The sequence below is a fragment of the Topomyia yanbarensis genome, chromosome 2, assembly GCF_030247195.1.
Source record: "Topomyia yanbarensis strain Yona2022 chromosome 2, ASM3024719v1, whole genome shotgun sequence".
Taxonomy (NCBI): Eukaryota; Metazoa; Arthropoda; class Insecta; order Diptera; family Culicidae; genus Topomyia; species Topomyia yanbarensis.
Genome location: NC_080671.1, coordinates 269,627,891 through 269,650,390, shown reverse-complemented (window position 1 = coordinate 269,650,390; position 22,500 = coordinate 269,627,891). Strand labels below are relative to the sequence as shown.

The 22,500-nt window shown below is 39.6% G+C and overlaps 2 protein-coding genes across 2 annotated transcripts; both read left to right on the top strand.

The window, feature by feature from the left end:
- Window positions 1-12,799: 12,799 nt before the first annotated feature.
- LOC131680336 (uncharacterized) lies at window positions 12,800-13,312 on the top strand. The gene has a single exon (XM_058961051.1). It carries the CDS (start codon window positions 12,800-12,802, stop codon window positions 13,310-13,312), a length of 513 nt encoding a protein of 170 aa, XP_058817034.1.
- Window positions 13,313-19,916: 6,604 nt separating this feature from the next.
- On the top strand, window positions 19,917-21,071 carry LOC131680334 (uncharacterized). Its single transcript, XM_058961050.1, has one exon. The coding sequence runs from the start codon at window positions 19,917-19,919 to the stop codon at window positions 21,069-21,071; it is 1,155 nt and encodes a 384-aa protein (XP_058817033.1).
- The last annotated feature ends 1,429 nt before the right edge of the window (window positions 21,072-22,500 follow it).

Sequence of the window (22,500 nt, the reverse complement as noted above, 5' to 3'; positions counted from 1 at the left end):
ATATATATATATATATATATATATATATATATATATATATATATATATATATATATATATATATATATATATATATAATAAAATGAACTTACCGTTAACTTAATAGTGTTAGTGAGTACCCAAAGGCTCGATGCAGGGATATGATTGCAGTAAAGACGACAGTTAAATATGAACTTTCAAACCGACACTAGGGAGCTAAAGCCCCTCCCGAAATTTTTCAAAAATGAATTTTGCTGTATCGATTTTGTTGGCTATTTTCGGCAAATTTGAGACTAAGAGAAACGAAAGCAATGAAATTGAAAGACGGATAGGTATTCTAGAGCGAATCAGTTATAAACTTAGAACGGAAAACTAGAACTAGGCAGTCTCATATGGGCATGATCGAAAGGAAATGTGCAGAATTTTTTGCCTTCTGCAGAGTAGGAGTTGGGCGTTTCACCCAAGTCTACCGCATGGTCTATGGTAGAACATAACTCATCATCCTGTTTTACCGCCGACGCCGGCAAAACTAGAACTAGGCAGGCTCATATGGGCATGATCGAAAGGAAATGTGCAGGATAAGAAAATCAATGATCCGCTACAAGATCGGATACCGCTTACTCGTAGATTAATGTCACTTTTGGGAGAAATGGAATCCATTCTGAAGGGCAATTATTGAGGGCGAGAAGCAAGGAAGAAACCAGATATTCGCGAACATAAAGGCAGCAACTACGATGATGACACGCAAATGTTCAATAGTGAGATAGAAGTGAACATTCCCCCCTCCCAAAACATAGTTGGTGAAGAAAAAAATATTTCCTCGCCTCGTAAACAGGTTTCCACGTGCAATGGCTAAGCGCTTGCGCGAGATCTGCCGGACAACCATTTAAACTCGTTATATTATTTCTATTGTTTACATAAGGAAATATATAAAAGACCCACGACCCCGTTTGTTATTTTTAAATGATAAGTTTTTGAATTGCATAAATTTTGAATTTCTGTATTAGGTAAGTGCACACTGTACTTTGTACTGTGCTACACAAAAAATATTTCAATTTGTCTGAGAACTATTCATCCGAGAAGGCAGTTTTTGTTTCGCGTCATTTTAACGCAATAGGGGTGACCGGAGCTGGTTGGCCGAAGGAGCAGGTTGACCGAGTGCCTTTTATGAAAAGGCTACTATGAGCAGTAGCGACATCTATAGTGATTTTTGTGGGGTATTAGGTCACCAATGTGTCGACGTAACTTCAAGTGTTTTGGTGCTGTCGTTTGTACAGCAGCACGTTTATTCTTTTTTCGGCGCTAGTGAGTAAATTTCTGTTTCTGAAAAATAATATGAATCAATTTACATCCGATTTCCAATAACTTTGTACTGCTGGAAAGAGTATTCAAAACCAAACAAAATGGTGTAACGGTTACCAGTGTAACCTTATATTTGTTTGTGTAAATCGTGATTGTTCTCAAAAATATACATTGGGGTAGGTTGGCCGAGTTCAGTGCGGGGCTGGTTGGCCGAGTTGTAAATTATGTGTAGAGTAATGTGCACTTCGATGTTTGTGAAATGCCAACCTTTTTCAAAACAAAATTTGATATCATGCTATTTTTTTTAATTCGTTTTTTTGACACGGGCCAATGCGTTAGCTTAGATGAGCCAAGGGTCTGTTATATATTTAAACAAAGTAAAAAATAACAATTATTTTGAGCCTGTCAGATCCCGTGCGCGCAACTTGGTATTGCGAGCGGAGATCTTTTTACGCGTCGGGAAGATGTTCCTTCTTTCGCCAACTTCGGGGTTATCCATGTCTGTCTCGTTGTTGTTTACGTCCGTATCATCATCTTGATTACTGCCATGATACTCGCGATCAGATGTTCTTCCTGGCTTCTTGCCCTTACGGGTCACGAATGTGAACACTCCATCCTTGGTGGTAGCTTCTTCAGTGGTGGTATTAGTTGGAAAGTTTGAAGCTTTTGCAGTTGTCATTATTTCCTTAACTGCAGCCACAAATTTGGCAACCGTTTGTGGTTCAGGTAAAGATATTGGAGCCTGTGTGTTGGCATATCTTTCCGGGGATGAGCTTTCCTCAGCTGTTTCTGGGCAGGGTTGTCCGTAATGTGCCGTTTGTTCACAGAATTGGCACGTATTAGTTTGTCCTTGATATGTACAAAGAGTTCGCTGGGTAATGGTATCACCCCCTTCTGTTTTGTACTGCAGGGTAAGGTAGGAGGGAATGGGTTGGTCTACCCGCATTCTCACCACAAGGACACCATTTGAAATACTTGGGAAGTAGTTTCTCCATGTGTCCTCCGTAACAGATTCCACTGCTCCGAAATTCGACATGAATCTTTTAATTGCCACTTTACAAGTAAGTGGAGATAAATCATGATATTTAACTTCAATATTCCCATTATCCATGTATAAAGGAATTTTGATTTCAGCGTTGTTTAGCGTTGGTTTCAGCACGTGTTTTAAGTTATTCTGCGAAATGAATTTTTTTGCCTGGGCGAATTTTTTGAAGGTTGTCAGCACCGCATGCCTGACGTGCTCAAGCTGTATGCAGGTGACTTCCGAAAACCGAAGCTGCATTTTCACCTTCAGCAGATGTTCCACATCACGAATACTTGGTCTTATGCCACTGTATTAGGCCAAATAATCACGTTTTGTTGATGAGACTCAGTCATCTTGATAGACACGCAAGAATAAAAATAACGGTATCCTTTGTTGTTCAGACAATGCACACAAGTAACTTTTTTTTTCGTTCGCTTTGCTCTGGCTCGGACAGAAGCAGGAGCACACTAAGTATCGTGACCGATGCCTTTGATGGTTGAAAATAGACTGATGATATTATGCTAATATTGATGATTATATTGATTATTATAAGTCGGCTCCGACAGCATAGGTCATTAAACTGACTTTACGCTTGTCCGGACATGCCGCAGACTCAGGTGATTCGCATTTAATGCCAAAAGATCCTGACTACTGCGCTGCAGAAGACAAAAAGCTAAGTAACCGGGAAACTCTAAGCTTGTTCATTGACCCTACTCCACGCTTTTCTAAACTTTCTTACTTCAAATCCTTGCTCTCCCTTGAGTACTATGGCTCTTAATATTTGAAAAATACTTCACCTTCCAGTCCCTTGCTAATTATATGTTGTTACAATATAAAAAAGGAAAAAGATTGACTCACTATAAGTCGTTAATAAAAAAGGGAAAAAATATAAGGAAAAATATACACGAGAAATAAGTAATAAAAATAATTTAAAATGATTACCAAGTAGAAATAAGAGATTAGAATCACTAAAATTCGGAAATTGTTTATAAAAAAGTTGAATTCGATATTTTATGAATTAAATGCCAAGCTGCTTTCAGAGTCTGGCGTGGGGCCCTACAATCCTGAAATTTTTCCTCCTGAGGAGTTTCTGACAGGATTTGTCACAGATCGACCCAACCCCGAGCAAAACTCGTCCATTAGCATAGAATCTGCTGCAGATGTAAGCCTCTCTAAAGACGTCAGACCTCTTCCCAAGGCGAGTGCACGATCTGATTCGAAGAAGTGGCAAGGTCGTAAATAGGGTTCGCAGTACCGACCCTTTTCGGCGAGAACCGGTACTACGGTACTGAAGCCCTCAGTACCGGTAAAGTACCGGTACTCGAATATTTTTTAAAAAATTCGAAAAAAAGCTTCAAACTGAAATTGAATGCTCAAACTGATGATCTTATTCTCAGATGATTGATTTGTGCTGATCAAAAAACATGTTTATTGTTTTTAATTGCTGCGGAATGGCAAGACTTATTTCACAGAAGATATTTTTCGTATTGGGCACCTTCTTTTATTTCGAAATCTAGGCCACTTTGAAACCAATAACTGCTAAGTGGTGCGACTTTCATCGACTTGAACAGATGGTAAATGTATGAAACCCTATTAACAACAGTAAACCAAAGCGAAAATGGCAGTAAATCCGAGCAGGTTAATCGCATTAATCTCTTGCTTTTCTGAAAATTAGTTTCGACCTTTATGTCGTTTGCCTACTATTCTCTAATGCATATCAAGGCTCCTTGCTTTCCTGTAAACTATGGAGTTTTGCTGAATTTTCCGATCACCAATAATTACAAATCGCCCCATTTAAAACAGTTCACCAAGTCAAAAACTGTTAGCCACTAAATCGCTGTTCGTTCTTTTGTAGATAAAGGTTTAAGAGCAAACCAAATACAGACATGACTTAGACTATAGTCTTATTACGCGCCACCCAGTGAATAATGGAAACCAATCAGAATGTCGCTAATAAAACTTTAACTTCTAGAATTATTATGATGATGGCCCACCTTATTCCGACACAAAGGTGTTATCTCAACGATTTATCTAGAAGGCAAATTAATATAATTAAACGTTATCTTGCAGACCGATATTTTGAAACAGATCCCCCTGCAGAGTTAACATATTTGTCATAAAAAATTGTATAGTACCGAAAATACCGCTACTGGCTTTTGTTCAGTACCGGTATTACGGTACCAAAAATGGGTCGATATTCCCGGGATTACCGGTATTACCGGTACCACAACCCTAGTCGTAAACGCCGATTGGCTCAAATTTTAACCGATTCCCCAATAAAAGCTGTATTGGAGGAGCAGAAAAATGAAATCAAATGTAACCGTACGCTGGTGGAGCAAAAATCAGCGATAGCTGGTAAAAAGTTCACTAAAGCTGCCAAAACTACGTTCAAAAAGATTAAAAAGACTAAAAAGTAAAAAGTAGATTTTATTTATACGAAAAAAAACGATGTTTTTGTTGAATTAAAAGTTTTCCACTGATACATTTGACGTGTTTAACTTATTTTACCAAACTCGGCCAACCTACCCCAGCCATGGGTTTGATTGGCCGATTTTTCTATCCGCCTTTGTTTGCTAATAACTTTTTCCCTGATTTTTTCATGAATGTAAAAAATTACATATGTGCCCATTTTTATTGACGCTTCATTTCACTATTACGAGGAATTCGTTACGTACTAATAAACTGTTATCCGTAAATCTGTGATATCTGCAACAAACGTGTAAAAGAAATTTCTTTTAAAAGTGAACGGGTCAAAAAGTGGTAAAACAATAGGCAATCACGAACAGCGACTAAAATGTTGGGACTGATTGAATCTATAAGCCAATAAATTGGGATAAGTGTTTCGATTTCATGTCTTCAGTATGTGACAGTCTTGCGTTCTGTTTTTGCTCGTCATAGAATAAAATGAGAAAGATAATCTTAAATAAGAGAGAAAAGAGAGGAAAAAAATCAACCAATCGAAATCGATTCAAGATCACTCTTCGATCTTTTCTATTTACTCAACACGAGTGCTTTCGGAATTTCGCTCTGATCTTCTCATTTCGTCTTCGTTATCCTTCGTTATTCGTTATACAACTTTGATGCGTTAGGTGCAACAATTTTAATTGAAACTTTTTTCCCAAATAGTGGTAAAACAAACCTGTAATCAGACAAACATTACAGTTTTCTTCAAGAAGTCATACATCTCTTCCAATCTTGATGATGATTGTAAAAAAATCAAGAGCTAATTGTTTTTATTCAAAACAAACCAATTATTGAGCAGATTAGTGTCCACATATTTATTTAACGAATTGACAAGAAATTTTGCAATTGTTTCACAGGAAACGGATAATTTGCTTTAATTTAAAAACAGATAACTCTAAAACAAAGCAAATTCGGTAAGTGCGATGTGTTCTCTTCCATGTATCGGAAGCAAGTGATGCTGAAATTATTAAGCTCACCTATGTTTATAGTTTCTGGTTATTTTGGTCGGGTCATCAATGTTATATTTACCATATTTTACGTAAATTAGAAGCATTCACTAATCAGTGCTAAGCAATTTTCTTTCGATTAGTGAACAAGTTCTGAGCAGTTTCGGTCAGTAGATTAAATTCTGTGTAGTTTCCATTAGTAGATTAAATCATTGAAATATATATTTTACATTGTCCAAAAACCCATGAATTCCGAAATAAAACCTTCAATTATTCAAATATAATATTTACTTAATCTAGGTAGTCTTCTCAAGTTTCAACGGTTTTGCAAGATTACTGAAAGTCAATAGAGCTAAGGTTCTTATTCTTGCTTTGTAGTGAAATCAGTAGTTTTTTGCACGCACTTTACATTTTGACTTTTACTATAGTTTCAGGGACCTAGGAAAATCAGTCTATAATATTTTTAATTCGTAAGTCCAATTATTTAAAATTAATTATGTACCTAAAAAGAATCTACTTAAATAGATAAATAGATAGTTATTCTCAGTTACCTGATAATATTGCCGAAGATAGTCTTTAACCCATTCCCCACGAGAGTCAAATGAAACAACATGTGTTTTTCTCAGGATTGTTATGATTACGACATGTTCAGTATCATTTAAATTGAAAATTTCATAAAGTTGAGCTAACGCAAACTTCGGATGAAGTCACAGAACTAGTAATAGTAGCAAGATGCCTGATCATGAAAATATGAGCTATTGAACCTATTTTCCGCATCTACAAATCCCCTGCCTTGTCAGAAGCAAATTTCGACATTCACTTTGTTCGGACATTCTTTGCAACGGTAAATTTGGATTTCATACTGATATATTCCTATCCATGGAGAGAACCTTGAGGTTGGTTTCGTTCTCCTGATTAGCAAATGCGTGTAAAGTTTCGTGAGACGGGCTTTTGGATATTTTTCTACTCATTCCAATTTAGCGTCTTCTACATCTTGTAAACGTGTAGTCTAGAATACGTAGTATTTTCAAGCAGCCCTAAATACTTTGAACTCTTGAATATTCATTTTTGTAACTAGAGAAATTTCTAACTTGGAATTGTTTTCGCTAAGAACTTTTCATAATTACGCTCAGTTTCCAGTAAATATCTCAAGTCATCAGAATTAATACATTTATGCAATAATTTTTAAGCCCCTCCCGAAACAAAATCCTAGCTACGGGCCTGGTCGTGCACAATAAAGCCTGTTTTTTATTCCGAGTTTCTCTAGCGAAAGAGGCAAAAACGACCTTGGCAAGGTCGTGAGTTAGAAGTATATGTACCCAAGTGCAGTCAGGTATTCAGCATATAAGCGTTTCCACAACTTCGGTGAGAAAGTGGGAAAGCTAAGACCGGACTGCCACAACACGAGATAATAGCAAGCTTGTAATTAGCTGGACTCAGGTCGAATTCACGGGCACGTGCTATTAGGCAACACGTTGGTCACTTAGTTCAGCGAAACGCTGATCCCTTCGATCGCCGAAATCGGTGAAGCAATCCCTCAGATACCGACATATTTATCATTGGCGTAATCATCTGGTCCTTCGAGCCGGATCTGATGACATTCCACCGAAGAGTTTAGTGTGCCGTTGTATCAAAGGCCCCAATATAAGCCATTACCGTATCCAATTGCTTTGTGCACGACTAGGAACAATAGAATTGAATGGTTGTTCTATTGTGAAGAAGACTGTAATTGTTCGATAAAACGTGGTTGGTCACACCATCGCATAGTAACTCTAAACACACGTGTGCTGACAGAGATATCAAAATCAGTACAAATAAAAGTAGCAATTGTGAACTAAAGTAACTTTACTTGATAACTATTAGTGAGTTATTTACAAAAAAAAAAACAATCCGTCGGTAAGAAGAATTCGTACGCGTCCAGAAGGAGATATTTCGTACTCGTCCGCGTCGGGAAGGAGCTATTCGTATTCGTCTGCGTCGGGAAGGAGATACTCGTATTCGGGAAGGAGCGACCGAAATCGTGCGTAAGTGTTTATTTGATCGATACCTCGAGTGCGCGAGAGCAGTGAACCAAAATGCCAGACAAAAAATCGGACAAGTAGGTACTAGAGTTAACTGTGAGGCGAAGAACGGGATGCATGCCAGATACCAGTTCGCATCGAATCTTTAGACAGTACCTACAAAGAGTTTATAGAGGCAGAGCTTGAGCATGAGGATGACTACGGAAATTTAGAATTTAACCTGATAGAACAAGCTGATTTTGAAACAAAGTATTGTGAGGCAAAGGGTTTTCTGTTGGCCAAGCGAATCGATCCTAATCAAACGATCCTGAACACATCGATCAACGCCAGTCATCAACCATCTGCTTCTACATTCCATCTACGATTGCCGAAAATTGATCTACCTAAGTTTGATGGGAACTTCACTCGCTGGCTTTCCTTCAAAGATACGTTTTTCTCCATGGTGCATAGCAACGCAGACATCCCAACAGTCGCCAAACTCCAATATGCATTGCAGTCGTTGGAAGGAGATGCTCATAAGTCTTTTGAAAGTGTGGACATTGAAGCCGATAACTACAGTATTGTCATCGATGCTCTGTTAAAGAGATACAATAACCGCAAATTTCTGAAACGACAGTTATTTCGGATAATTCACGAACTTGCACCTATTAAAAAAGAGTCTGCCCACGAGCTACATGAGTTTGTAGACGAATTTCAAAGACACGTGAAAGCGCTGGGAAAGTTAAACGAACCAATCGAGCAATGGAATACACCGCTAGTATACATGCTGACCAAAAAAAAAGATCCAGTCATTTTGCGTGCGTGGGAAGAAAAAACTACAAGGGGCAGCCCTATGGGGTTGCACGAACTGTAGACGTAGGACTATACTACTTAATGTAAAATATTTATTTTCTTAGTACTTAGTGTGTGGGAAAAAACACCCGGACCGGTGAAGAAAAATCAAATTTTAGACAATATAATCACATCTCATGTATAGAACAAGCTTCCTAGTTGCTCTCAAACAGAACCTAAAAGTTCAAACACCCATGGATAACCCCAAGTTTGTAGATGTGTTTCGATGCCACAGGATTGTAAAATGGTTAATATTACGTCATGAAAATTCAATTTTTCCGTGACAATTTTTTTTGGCCTGCAAAATGCCCTGTGTGTATGCAAAGCTCATGATTTGTTGGGATATTAGTATTGATCGGAAAATGCTTTCCAACGCTGCGCATTGCATACATACAGGACATTTTGCAGGTCACCAGAAGCTGTTCATTTTACCACCGCCACATGTTCATTTTACCCACTCGCTATAAACATGTTGGACATGTTTAGAAATCAAGAATTGTAGCGCGCACGACGTTGCTACCGAATCAGTCTGCCCAATCGTCCCACCTTTCCGAACAAATGGCTTAAGCGCCACCTCTTTCGAGGACCATTTGTCGTGCTTTAGGGTTGCCCAACCAGAAACCCAGCCTCAGGGCGGGTCGATATAGTGAAGGTTTGGAGCAACGACCTAGCAGACGCAACTGAATCGAGAGGTACTCAGTTTCATGCATCAAATTACCCACGAATTAACCCAAAGAAGTTCGCTTTCCTATCCCAAAATACCTAAGAACACCACTCGTACTGTCTCATCACTGGAAGAATACCTAAAAACCAAATAACTATACCGAAAAAGAAACTCGAGTGGTGGGGCTAAGATTCCCAAGTAGCCCAACTTGGAGTAAATAGCCAAAAAACTACAAAACTAACACGACGCGAAACATGAGACACCTCTTCAAATCAGTAAACTCTATGGGAACATGACTAATATGACAACATTAACACTAAAACATTATTTATCGAACAACAAATCACATAACTAATTTATTCATTTTAACTGGCATTTTCAAAACTTAACCTAGGATTTTTCTACGGTGTTGCCTATATTCTTTCTGTTCCCTACTGTGTGCGGATGAGCGATCGCTATTTCCTACCGGGCTAACGTGCCATAATGCGGCCGAACTTTTGTTTGCCGGGTGCGTGTATCGGCTAAACTTTCACCATGCGCATGGATTTTGTGGTAGGTGTACTTACAGTCTTTTTCGTTGCTTGCCCACTCACATTCGCACTACTGCGAAGACTGTCCTGATGCGGCGATGCGGTGGCGGCGATGTATCTACACTGGCGGTGATGAATCTGCGCAGGCGGCGATTAAGGATGTACCGGACGATTACAGATGTTCCTCTGCGTACAGGATGGATAACTGCTGGCAGTGTCGGAACGCCGGACAAGCTGCCAGCAACAAAATACGTGCACACCGGATGGTCGTGACGTTAAACTTTGCTGTGCAAACGTTTGATGAATCGTCGCACTTCTGACTTTTCGGTTGCAGCGCCAGAATATCCCAAACTAGCGCGTGGGTCTAGAGCGCGTCGGCAGGCGAAGGGCGGTGTGGCGGGCCGATGAATAGTGCCAATCTTTTCTGTACTTTCAGAAAACGCACACGAATTATCCGCACTTCCTACTTCTAGACTTTAACGCAACACCTTTCGACACACCGCGGGACAAAATCAAAAAACACGCACTCTAACGTCTTTCACGGTCTAGATTGAAAATGGATGAGAAGCTATTCCTAAAACCCTCAGATAAACGATTTTTGGTTCTAGATACCCGGAAGTACGTAATTTTACCGAAGTAAAACTCGTATTTCGAAAAACGAACTTCTTGGACAATTGATTCAGAATCGCTATCTCATTCCCTCTCGAAACATTTGCATCATACCATTACGCGCCAATACCCTCACTTGCGTTCACATAGTTTTTACTGGTCGGGTGGTTGATAAGACAACGACAACGAGGTCCGTTCGGCGACCGAAACTCAACCACTTGCTCTAGTTTGTGCAATCGTGAGACAGATTGGGAAAGAGAAAAACGTGCATGCGCGAGCGTATAGTACGTTTTAGCCGCCTAGTGTTCATTCTTCCTCCTACGGAATAGAGGAAGTGAACACATATTTGCAACAGGGAACTTGGGTTACTGAATTTGGAAGTATTTTGACTTCTGATACACGTGATAGCTACAGAATCATGTTTGAAAAAATGTGTTTATGACGAAGTATTTTTACCAGATATGTACAAAACATGTCTAACAAGAAACATAAGGTGATTGTAATATCTCATTCACTTATTAGTTAGAAAATGATGACTTTGCTTAACGTGTTCATTTTACCGCCAGTTCCCCTACCTACCAACACATTCGCATACATACCTACCAAACACTGAACCCAAGCGTACAATGCAAAATGAGTCAACGCTGATGATGATGGGTAGAGCGAAAGAGACAACTAGTACTACCACGACACTATTAGCGCATTTCACCAAAATTCCACGCGGCCTTTCCCGATTGAAAGGAACGGCCGCGCTTAGCCCATCTGTCATAATATCGTGATTTTGCATAGCGACGGGCTGAATGATAACACATTTTGTTCCAAAAACAGCCCTGCGTTATGCAACACTTTGAGCAGGTTGATTATACCGGTTGCAAGTGGGGCCAAATTCATCAAGTTCCGTGAAATTCCTTTTATATTACAGAATTGATAAAATTGCTTACATGAGCTAAACTAATTAATCAAATCCTGTTTTAAAAACTGTCCTTGCGTTTAAACCAAAATGGGAAGCTTATTACTACCACTACACTACTTAATTTCAAGCGCAAATAGCAAATACATGTGCTAGTTAAACCAAAAATTTACTAGCAACATTACAGCGGCATATAGGAAGCAGTTGGAGCGGTCGCCTGTTGGATGACACAGGGTAGCGTCCCTCCACAGCCAGTGTAACGGACTTCTAGCTCAGCTACACTGGCTGTAAAAAACACAGCGCAGTGATCTGCTTCGCCAGCCGTTCAACAGGGCACTGAGCGTATCTGGCCAAGTCCGTTCTTTAAATAGTCGATGATGACGTCATTCATAGAAGCGTTGTGCGCTAGGTACACCAATCTGTCGTACAGGGCTTGGGAAGCGCTATCTTCTGTGTGTTAAGGCGCGATATTTTGACAAGGTTGTATATTATTTAATTTTTTAATGCTATGATATCAAAAATCTTTGGGTTTATCTATTGGAATCTATTCTTAGATGAATTTCGGGGCGATTTGTGCAAAAAAATTGAAAATTTATCGTTAGATGGCTGAATTATATGCGTTTAAAATTGGACTTTTCGTTACATACCATTTTTGTAGAATTTGCAGAGTGCACCCCCATATCGAAAACAAAGACGTAGTCCTACGTCAAAACAAGTGAAGATGACTATATAAAATATGACGAACTCATAGAATTTCCATACCGGCGAGCTCGAATAATCAAATCTGTTGCAACTGATATACAACAACATCCTCCAATTGACCAATCGAGGGTACCCTGCACATCATCCAGCAACAAGAGATTACCTTCCAAGATTGTCGTAAACGCTGCTACTCCCGAAGCCATACACAATGTCCCCTGCTATTTCTCCTGCACTGAGCTACATTTCCTATTCCAGTGGCCTGTGTTTGCAAAAATGTCCGTTCAGCAGCGTCGTGAATTGGTATCTCAACGGAAGCTCTGCTGGATTTGTTTCCGATCCTACCATCAAGCCAGCAGCTCCAAATATTCCTGTCGTACATGCCGCGAAAAGCACCATACACTTCTGCATGTAAGCTCTTCAACCCAGAAAAGCTCCTCCAGCCCAGCTGTAATAGCGCCAACCCAAGAGCCTTCTCCGTTAGCCATATCCCCGATCGCTCAGCCGGGCCCCATAAGGGCTGAAGTCAGCGTACCAGCTCTCTCGCATTCCTCAACAGTATTGTTAGAAACCGTTGCAGTTCACGTCGTCGACAATCAATTCAAAGAGTTTCAAGCTAGAGCCCTATTGGACTCAGCATCAATGTCGAATTTCATGTCGAAAGAATTCGCCAGGTTACTTTCCAACCCCCAGGAAATTATTGATGTTGCTGTCGCTGAAATCGGCCAGTCACAAAGGAAACTAAATCGCATCGTTACTGCCACCGTAAAATCTCGCACAAACCGTTTCTCCACAAAGATGAAATTTCTCCTCATTGACAATGCCCGTTGACCACCGCTTTTGGAACTTGCCAAATGTTCCTCTCGCTGATCCCAAGTTTCATGTTCCTGGCAGAATTGACCTTATCATTGGAGGAGAAACCTATTGGATGTTGCACACTGGTAAAAAGGTCCTGCTTGGCCCCGATCAACTCTTTATGGTCGAAAACCGGTTTGGGTGGACGATGTCTGGTACTGTTATTCCGGAATCTACCTCGCCACCAGTTTGCAGTGTATCGACGCAAATCGATCGCCTTGAAGCTGCTATCCAGAAGTTTTGGGAACTGGAGACCCTGTCCTCCGGTCCTGCCCACTCACCAGAAGAAAAGAGCTTCGAAGAGATATATGCCACTACCACCACTCAAGAATCATCAGGAAGGTACAGTGTCCGCTTACCCAAAAGTGAAAATACAGATGTTGTCCTTGGTGAACCGCGGTCGATCGCCGAACAAAGATTTTTCAGTCTAGAACGTCGTTTAAGCAAAGAACCTGAAATCTACGACGCTTACCGATGATTTATGAAGGAATATGAGGACCTAGGCCACATGCGGAGGCTTTCTGATCCCATCGACAATGCAGAACTACACTGTTTCCTGCCTCACCCGGTCTTTAAATCATCCAGTACAACGACAAAGACGATGGTTGCCTTGATGCATCGAGCAAGACAACATCCGGATATTCATTAAACGATATGTTAAGAGTCGGCCCAGTCGTGCAGTAGGACCTGCTTTCCTTGATAATGCGGTTTCGCACACGAGCAATAGCGTTAGCGTCCGATATTCAGAAAATGTACCGCCAGATTATTGTACACCCTGAAGATCAAAAACTCCAGAGAATTTTGTGGCGATCTAGTCCGGACGAGCCATTATCCTCCTTTCAACTTCAAACTGTCACCTACGGAAGAGCTTCACTTCCATACCTGGAAACCAAAACAATCCAGCAAGTGGCCACCGTCGCCAGAGATTCGTTTCCCGTCGCTGCAGATGCAATTGCCGATGACTTTTATGTAGACGATTTCCTGTCTGGAGCTGATGACATTCCATCTGCCAGCCAACTTCGTCGAGATGTTACAAACATTTTTGGAACCGCTGGCTTCGCATTGAAAAAGTGGGCTTCAAATGCTCCAGAAATGCTCGAAGAAATGCCAGTAGAAGATCGAGGAGTCCAACCTGTATGCGAGTTACAAGACGAACGAGCTATATATACGCTTGGGCTTATATGGAAGCCAGCTTCCGACACGCTAGGGTTTAAGGTACAACTTCCATTGCCCGCTGTCAATCTAACTAAAAGAAATGTTATGTCGTACATCGCAAAAAATTTTGACCCGCTCGGACTCGTTGGGCCCACAATTTCTAAAACCATGCTTTTTATGCTGCGCCTGTGGGCACTGAAAGATTCCGACAACCATCGTTTAGGGTGGGACCAACCATTACCAGCAAGGATCCAGGAGGAGTGGAAGGGATTTCACAATACCATCGACCTACTTCGTCAAGTCCTCGAGTGCCTCGATTCGTCGCACGTACTGATGTGCCTATTATCCAGCTGCATTTCTTCGCAGATGCTTCAAAAAAGGCGTACGGGCCATACTGCTCTGTTCGTGCGGAGAATTCGTCACTTGCATCCAAATCCAAGGTTGCGCCGTTGTCGATCACAACCTCTATCGCTAGACTAGAAATTTGTGCAGCTCGTCTTTCGGTTCAACTATACAAGAAAGTAAAACTATACAAGCATTAAAAAGGCCGTTCACTGCTGTTTTCTGGATGGATTCCACTACAGTCCTGCACTGGTTAAATTCACAACCTAGTTTCGTGGCCAACCGTGTATTCCAGATCCAGCATCGGTAGCTTGCAACTGGAGACATGTTCCAGGTAATGACAACCCAGTGGATCATATTTCCCGTGGTTTACCGCCAGACGAGATTATCAACTCATTACATTGGTGGTATGGACCGCCGTGGCTGTCGTCGTTTCCACATACGTGGCCTAGTACTCTGCCATATATATATATATATATATATATATATATATATATATATATATATATATATATATATATATATATATATATATATATATATATATATATATATATATATATATATATATATATATATATATATATATATATATATATATATATATATATATATATATATATATATATATATATATATGTGTATATATATATATATATATATATATATATATATATATATATATATATATATATATATATATATATATATATATATATATATATATATATATATATATATATATATATATATATAGGGTGTTTGGTTCATGGTTAAGAATCTCTCGGGGGTGATAGACTGCCATATTTAGAGAAAAAAAATTGTTCTACATATACCATCAAATCTCAACCGTTACATAGTTATTAAACTTTTTGTGTAAAAAACTTATAAGTATACTTTGTATTTTAAATGTTTCAGTTCCATTCGAAAGGTGAGAAAATTTCCTATTGAATGGTGTTCTCATATCTTTTAGGTAATTAGTTTTAATTACCTCTTAGCTGTAAAGTAGTTAAAAGTTAGTGTTTGTGAAGAGGTTTTCTCGAAATAATGAAGTATGATTATAGCAATATCCATTATCCAAAAGTTGGGTTTTAGGACGATTCATAATTTGTTCTTGGACGTAATATTTCTATCTCTTCTCATTTCTTTGTAATTTCATTACTATACTTTTCCTGTAATCGACTTGCAAGTGCTTAAAAGACTAATCTGAAAACCTGTTTTAATCCACCTAGCGGTGCAATTGTGCCTTTCTCATTTCTCTAAACTATGGCACGGAGGCTTTTTATGTTCAACATAATTGTGGAAATGTCCATTACATTCTTAGTACACTTTGCACTTATACACAATGGCATGCCAGCCACGAACTTGATGAGCTACGTATCGATGGTGAAACACTTGAAACAAAAAAATATCATACTCCATTAGCATAATCAGCATTAGATCAATGTTATCTGCTTGCTAACTCATTTTGTCATGCGGGGATGGGTATGTGAGGAGGGCGAGAGTCCCATGAACGAACGACTCCCCAGCTTAAATTGGTATGCTTTGTAATATAGTGGTGGTTTAAAGATGATGGGGTTGAAAGGGAGGGCCCCTGTTAAAATCCAGAAACCTAATGCGAGTCGAAAAAAAAAACACACATACATACACACATACACACACATACAGACTTTTTCCGATCTCGACGAACTGAGTCGAATGGGATATGACACTCGGCCCTCCGGGCCGGGATTAGGTTGACGTTTTTCAGAGTGATTGCATAACCTTTCTATATGAGAAAGGCAAAAATGTGCAAAATCCAAAAAAGTGAATCTTCGTCAATTTTTTTCGTGTTTGCATCAAATCTCGACGTTTTATGCACCTTGAATACATTTAGCATCAAAAATAAAAATTCTATTTTTAATTTTTCCTATAGTTTTTAAAAGAAATTTCTGTGTGGCCGCACTCTGAAACCCGTAATTCCGGAACCAGAACTCCGATCGATCCAAAATTCAATAGCAGCCGATGGGAAGGTTGCACCTTTCATTTGAGACTAAGTTTGGGCAAATCGGTCCAGCCATCTCTGAGAAAAATTAGTGACATTATTTGACACATACGCACATACATACACACACACACACATACACACACACATACACACACATACATACACACACACACATACAGACTTTTTCCGATCTCGACGAACTGAGTCGAATGGGATATGACACTCGGCCCTCCGGGCCGGGATTAGGTTGACGTTTTTCAGAGTGATTGCATAACCTTTCTATATGAGAAAGGCAAAAATGTGCAAAATCCAAAAAAGTGAATCTTCGTCAATTTTTTTTCGTGTTTGCATCAAATCTCGACGTTTTATGCACCTTGAATACATTTAGCATCAAAAATAAAAATTCTATTTTGAATTTTTCCTATAGTTTTTATGAGAAATTTCTGTGTGGCCGCACTCTGAAACCCGTAATTCCGGAACCAGAATTCCGATCGATCCAAAATTCAATAGCAGCCGATGGGAAGGTTGCACCTTTCATTTGAGACTAAGTTTGGGCAAATCGGTCCAGCCATCTCTGAGAAAAATGAGTGACATTATTTGACACATACGCACATACATACACACACACACATACACACACACACATACACACACATACATACACACATACACACACACATACAGACTTTTTCCGATCTCGACGAACTGAGTCGAATGGGATATGACACTCGGCCCTCCGGGCCGGGATTAGGTTGACGTTTTTCAGAGTGATTGCATAACCTTTCTATATGAGAAAGGCAAAAATGTGCAAAATCCAAAAAAGTGAATCTTCGTCAATTTTTTTTTCGTGTTTGCATCAAATCTCGACGTTTTATGCACCTTGAATACATTTAGCATCAAAAATAAAAATTCTATTTTGAATTTTTCCTATAGTTTTTATGAGAAATTTCTGTGTGGCCGCACTCTTAAACCCGTAATTCCGGAACCAGAATTCCGATCGATCCAAAATTCAATAGCAGCCGATGGGAAGGTTGCACCTTTCATTTGAGACTAAGTTTGGGCAAATCGGTCCAGCCATCTCTGAGAAAAATGAGTGACATTATTTGACACATACGCACATACATACACACACACATACACACACACATACACACACATACATACACACATACACACACACATACAGACTTTTTCCGATCTCGACGAACTGAGTCGAATGGGATATGACACTTGGCCCTCCGGGCCGGGATTAGGTTGACGTTTTTCAGAGTGATTGCATAACCTTTCTATATGAGAAAGGCAAAAATGTGCAAAATCCAAAAAAGTGAATCTTCGTCAATTTTTTTTCGTGTTTGCATCAAATCTCGACGTTTTATGCACCTTGAATACATTTAGCATCAAAAATAAAAATTCTATTTTTAATTTTTCCTATAGTTTTTATGAGAAATTTCTGTGTGGCCGCACTCTGAAACCCGTAATTCCGGAACCAGAATTCCGATCGATCCAAAATTCAATAGCAGCCGATGGGAAGGTTGCACCTTTCATTTAAGACTAAGTTTGGGCAAATCGGTCCAGCCATCTCTGAGAAAAATGAGTGACATTATTTGACACATACGCACATACATACACACACACACATATACACACACACATACACACACACATACATACACACATACACACACACATACAGACTTTTTCCGATCTCGACGAACTGAGTCGAATGGGATATGACACTCGGCCCTCCGGGCCGGGATTAGGTTGACGTTTTTCAGAGTGATTGCATAACCTTTCTATATGAGAAAGGCAAAAATATGCTTTATATCGTTATTTACAAGACTTCATTGGAAAGCTGAGAAAATGTCCTATCAGTGTATGTACAAATATCTTTTAGTTAAGTGTACGAAATGATTTTTTACTAACGAAATAACTCAAAATTTGTGTTTTTTGGAGTTTTTTAATTATTCTAATTATTAATCAATAAAATTTATCGTTACTTTTTTTTTTTTATTTCGACTATGTTAGTCACATTTTCTTTTTTACGTTTTAACGACATTCAATTAGCTAGAGATTACTGGGTAGGGAAAGTTATGAAACTTAGAGCCATAGTACTCAAGTGAGAGCAAGGATGTGAAATAAACAGATCGGAAAACTAGAAGTGGCAGGGTCATTAGAACAGGCTTAATATCGTGCGGGCTTAATTTTTGCCTTCTGATAATGAGGGTCGAGCTTAGGCAGAATATTCTGCCTAAGCTCGACCCTCATTATCAGAAGGCAAAAATTAAGCCCGCACGATATTAAGCCTGTTCTAATGACCCTGCCACTTCTAGTTTTCCGATCTGTTTATTTCACATCCTTGCTCTCACTTGAGTACTATGGCTCTAAGTTTCATAACTTTCCCTACCCAGTAATCTCTAGCTAATTGAATGTCGTTTATCGTTGCTATTGTTCATTTGATGCCCCTTAATGTTCTCTATAACTTTTTATTAGACACTTTGTCTATATCTTTTCATTTTGCTGCTATTTAATAGTTAACACAGCATGAGCTCGCCACAAATGTAGTTGGTTCGAAATCGTTATTTTTGCATATGAAACGATGTGATAAAAACGATTTTGCGTCGAAACCAAAAGAGATAATTAAATGGAGTCAAAGAAAGAACTGTAGAACTTGCTGAGATGCATTATTTCCATGATAATAATGGTGATGTTTATTATTTACTATTCTAAGAAAATTAACGAAAATGCTAATAATAGCACTAACTTTAAACTAATTTACTTTTAAAAGAATACAAAATTCACTTACCAAAAAAGTATTAATAAATTTTTCACTGTAAAATTTTCCTGGCTTTCGAATAAAAAGAAAAAAAAGTACAATAAGTGCCGTAATTTTTCAATTAGAGCTGGTACTAGTGAAAATGAGATAAAAATATCCAAGTTGAATAACCCAAAATCATGAAAATTAGAAAAGGTAAGTGTATTATGTCAAAGAACAAATTAAGCAGCTCATCAAAAGAAAGATATCAGTAATATCACCCAATTGTATAACACCTGTTGACACTTGGTTTCGGGAACACCTCGAAGGTCACGGGTCGTTACACGTCGCCTTGAGAATTCTCGCACACTGTCGACGATTCATAAACAACTGCAGATTAAAAAGGGATAATCGCGTTACAGGATTCATTTCGTCATTCGAAATTCGTTGCGCAGAAGTCTCGCTCATTCGGCAGATCCAATTCGCAGAATTTCGGAAGGATTTCGAAAGGCTTCAAGCCAAAATTCCAATAGAGAGAAAATCTTCACTTCGGTACTTGAAACATACATGTTGGATGATGAACAACTCATCAGAGTTGGTGGTCGACTAAAAAACGCTCCGATTCCTTTCGACCGAAAGCATCCGATCTTACTACCGAAGAATCACCCGTTTACGAACCTTCATTTCCTCGACACTCATGAGAATACACTCCATTCCGGACCCTCACATCTGCTAGCAGCTGTTCATCGTCGTTATTGGCCTATCGACGGTCGTAACAAGGCTCGTTTAGTAGTTCACAAATGTTTAACGTGTTTCCGGAACAAACCAACGTTTGCGCAGCAAGCAATGGCCGATCTTCCAGCTGTGCGTGTTACACCGTCCCGTCTGTTTGCCAACATTGGTGTGAATTTCTTAGGTCCTGTCTACATCAAGCCTCCTCGTAAGCAGGACCCTATCAAGGCATACATCTGCGTGTTCGTTTGTATGGTAACAAAAGCTGCTCATCTGGAACTAGTGATGGGTCTCACCACAGAAGTTTTCATCGCAGCACTTCGACGATTTTGTGCCAGGCGAGGATATCCGCTGAATATTTATTGCGACAATGCAACCAATTTTGTAGGTGCCAGCAGAGAGCTCCAAGAACTACGACAGCTATTTCACTCACAGCAACACAAGCTTGCAGTCGCAGGAGAAACAACACGACTTGGTATAACATTCCACTTCATTCCACCTCGTTCACCCTCATTCGGAGGTTTGTGGGAAGCCTGCGTGAAGTCGACGAAGCATATTCTCAACCGTGTGACTCTCGATGTGCTCCTCACGCAAGAAGAAATGTCCACCACCGTGGCACAAATCGGAGCGTGTCTTAACTCGCGACCGCTCACACCCCTTTCCAATGATCCTTCTGACCTTGAAGTATTCACCCCTGGTCATTTTTTGATTGGTGCTCCACTTCAATCCTTACCTCAACCAGACCTTTGCTCGCTCTCAATGAACCGCTTGTCTCGCTGGCAACTGATGCAGCGTATCCTTCAGTCTTTCTGGTCCCGTTGGTATCTCGAGTACCTCCCTGTACTTCAGAAACTGCAAAAATGGCCAGAAATCAATCCGAATATCTCCGTCGGCGACATGGTCCTGCTACAGGAAGAGAATCAACCAACCACGAGATGGCCCATTGGTCGGGTTGAAAACACGGTAGTTGGTGATGACAAGTGTGTTCGAGTTGCAGATGTGCTGATGGGGGACAATAAAATTTATCGCCGCACAATTCGCAAAATGTGCCCGCTCCCACAATGCGACCTTCAGTCCCCTACAGACACAAAGGTCGAGTGCCAGCCTCCCGCTCCCGAGTGCACTCAACACCTTGCTCCTACTATCACTCACACACCCACTACTACTGGGCATCTCGATCCAGATGCTTTACAACAGACAACAGCTGATAGCATCGTCGCGGCAGCGACATCGGCAGGAACGTGTGGTGTTAGTAGAACGTCCAAATGATCGGCTGGTCCCTGGCGGCAGTCGCAACGCTGGGAACGCTCGGCGAGTACCCGGCTGATAACCCTCTGTGGCAGTCATGGGGGAAAGACTTTGGGCGGCGAGCAATGTTCCAGTTGAAATCGACATTTCAAGGGGGGCGGCATGTTCCGTCCGCATAGTCACCAACATATCAACCCAGCGCGAGTCATCAGCATCAAAAACAATATAAATAAATTACGAAAAATGCTAAATGACATGTAAATATGAAACATCACACAACCGCACGACACGAAACGAACTACGCAACCCTGTTCAACATAAAAAACTTGAAAATGAATTACACTTACACATAGGGTTCGTCGCGGTGCGGATGTGGGCGGTAAATGGATAGTCCGCACCGCAACCGCAAAAAAATAATAAAACCGCACCGCTTACCGCAACCGCTCTGCATTTACCGCACCGCACCGCGCGGTAATGCGGTAAAATTCTGTATTTTTGAAAAGTGTGTTGAAAAATTATTCATTATTTTGTATAACAATATATAATAAAAAATTATTCTTATTTACACGAAAATTAACTTTGACGGACTCCTCAGAATGTAACATTTATTAAAAAATATCAACTTTGCAAGTTTTATTAATAAAATGCCGTACATTTTGAGATAAATACTTTCGAAACAAGGTAAATATTAGAATAGCACTGAAGTCCTATGAAATATAGCTGTATTTCATCATTTTACATACAAAACGTTCTTCCGCAGCAATTAATAGGAAAACTTTTAATTTAATTAGCAGAAATCATTCTACACATAACATAACAAGAATCCAACCCATCTCAACCGGTACAGAGTTATTGAAGGACATTTGAAAAACTGCAAAAGATGTATGATTTACAGCATACAGCAGAAATGTTATTACGAATAGAGGATTTTAGGAACAAAATACCTCAAAACACTTACTTCGTATTTTTCAAGAAATGGTTGTATTCTTATTCAAATACTAAGATTGCTTCCTTAAAATTGTATGAGTTGTAATTTTCTAATAGCTAGTTCGAAAGTTTTACCTTTTCATGTATTTTTTCTAATATTTTTCCATAATGCCAATGGCAAAAACTTCAATTGAAGTTGGTAGGGGAAAAAAATTGTCCAAACTGTGCAAAACTTGGCATCTGGGCTAACTTTGACACTTGTCACAATATTAAGGGAGGCTTTGAGAAACACAAAAAAATCGAAATACCCTACACTAACTTCGAAAGCTTTGATTTCAAAAAGTAACAAAATACTCATAACTGAAAAATATTAGTTGTTAATTTGGTAGAAAATATTCCCAGTTTACACAGAAACCAAAAGAGATAAAAATACGATGTTGAAGAACGAATGATAAGGTTATCAGCCTAATTTGGACTCCTCCTTATTTTGGACGCTTTTCAAACATTTGTCTCTCTTACTGCT

Excerpts from the sequence above, each read along its gene's own strand:
- LOC131680336 (XM_058961051.1), top strand. The coding sequence starts at position 12,800 with ATGCCCGTTGACCACCGCTTTTGGAACTTGCCAAATGTTCCTCTCGCT.
- LOC131680334 (XM_058961050.1), top strand. The coding sequence starts at position 19,917 with ATGGCCGATCTTCCAGCTGTGCGTGTTACACCGTCCCGTCTGTTTGCC.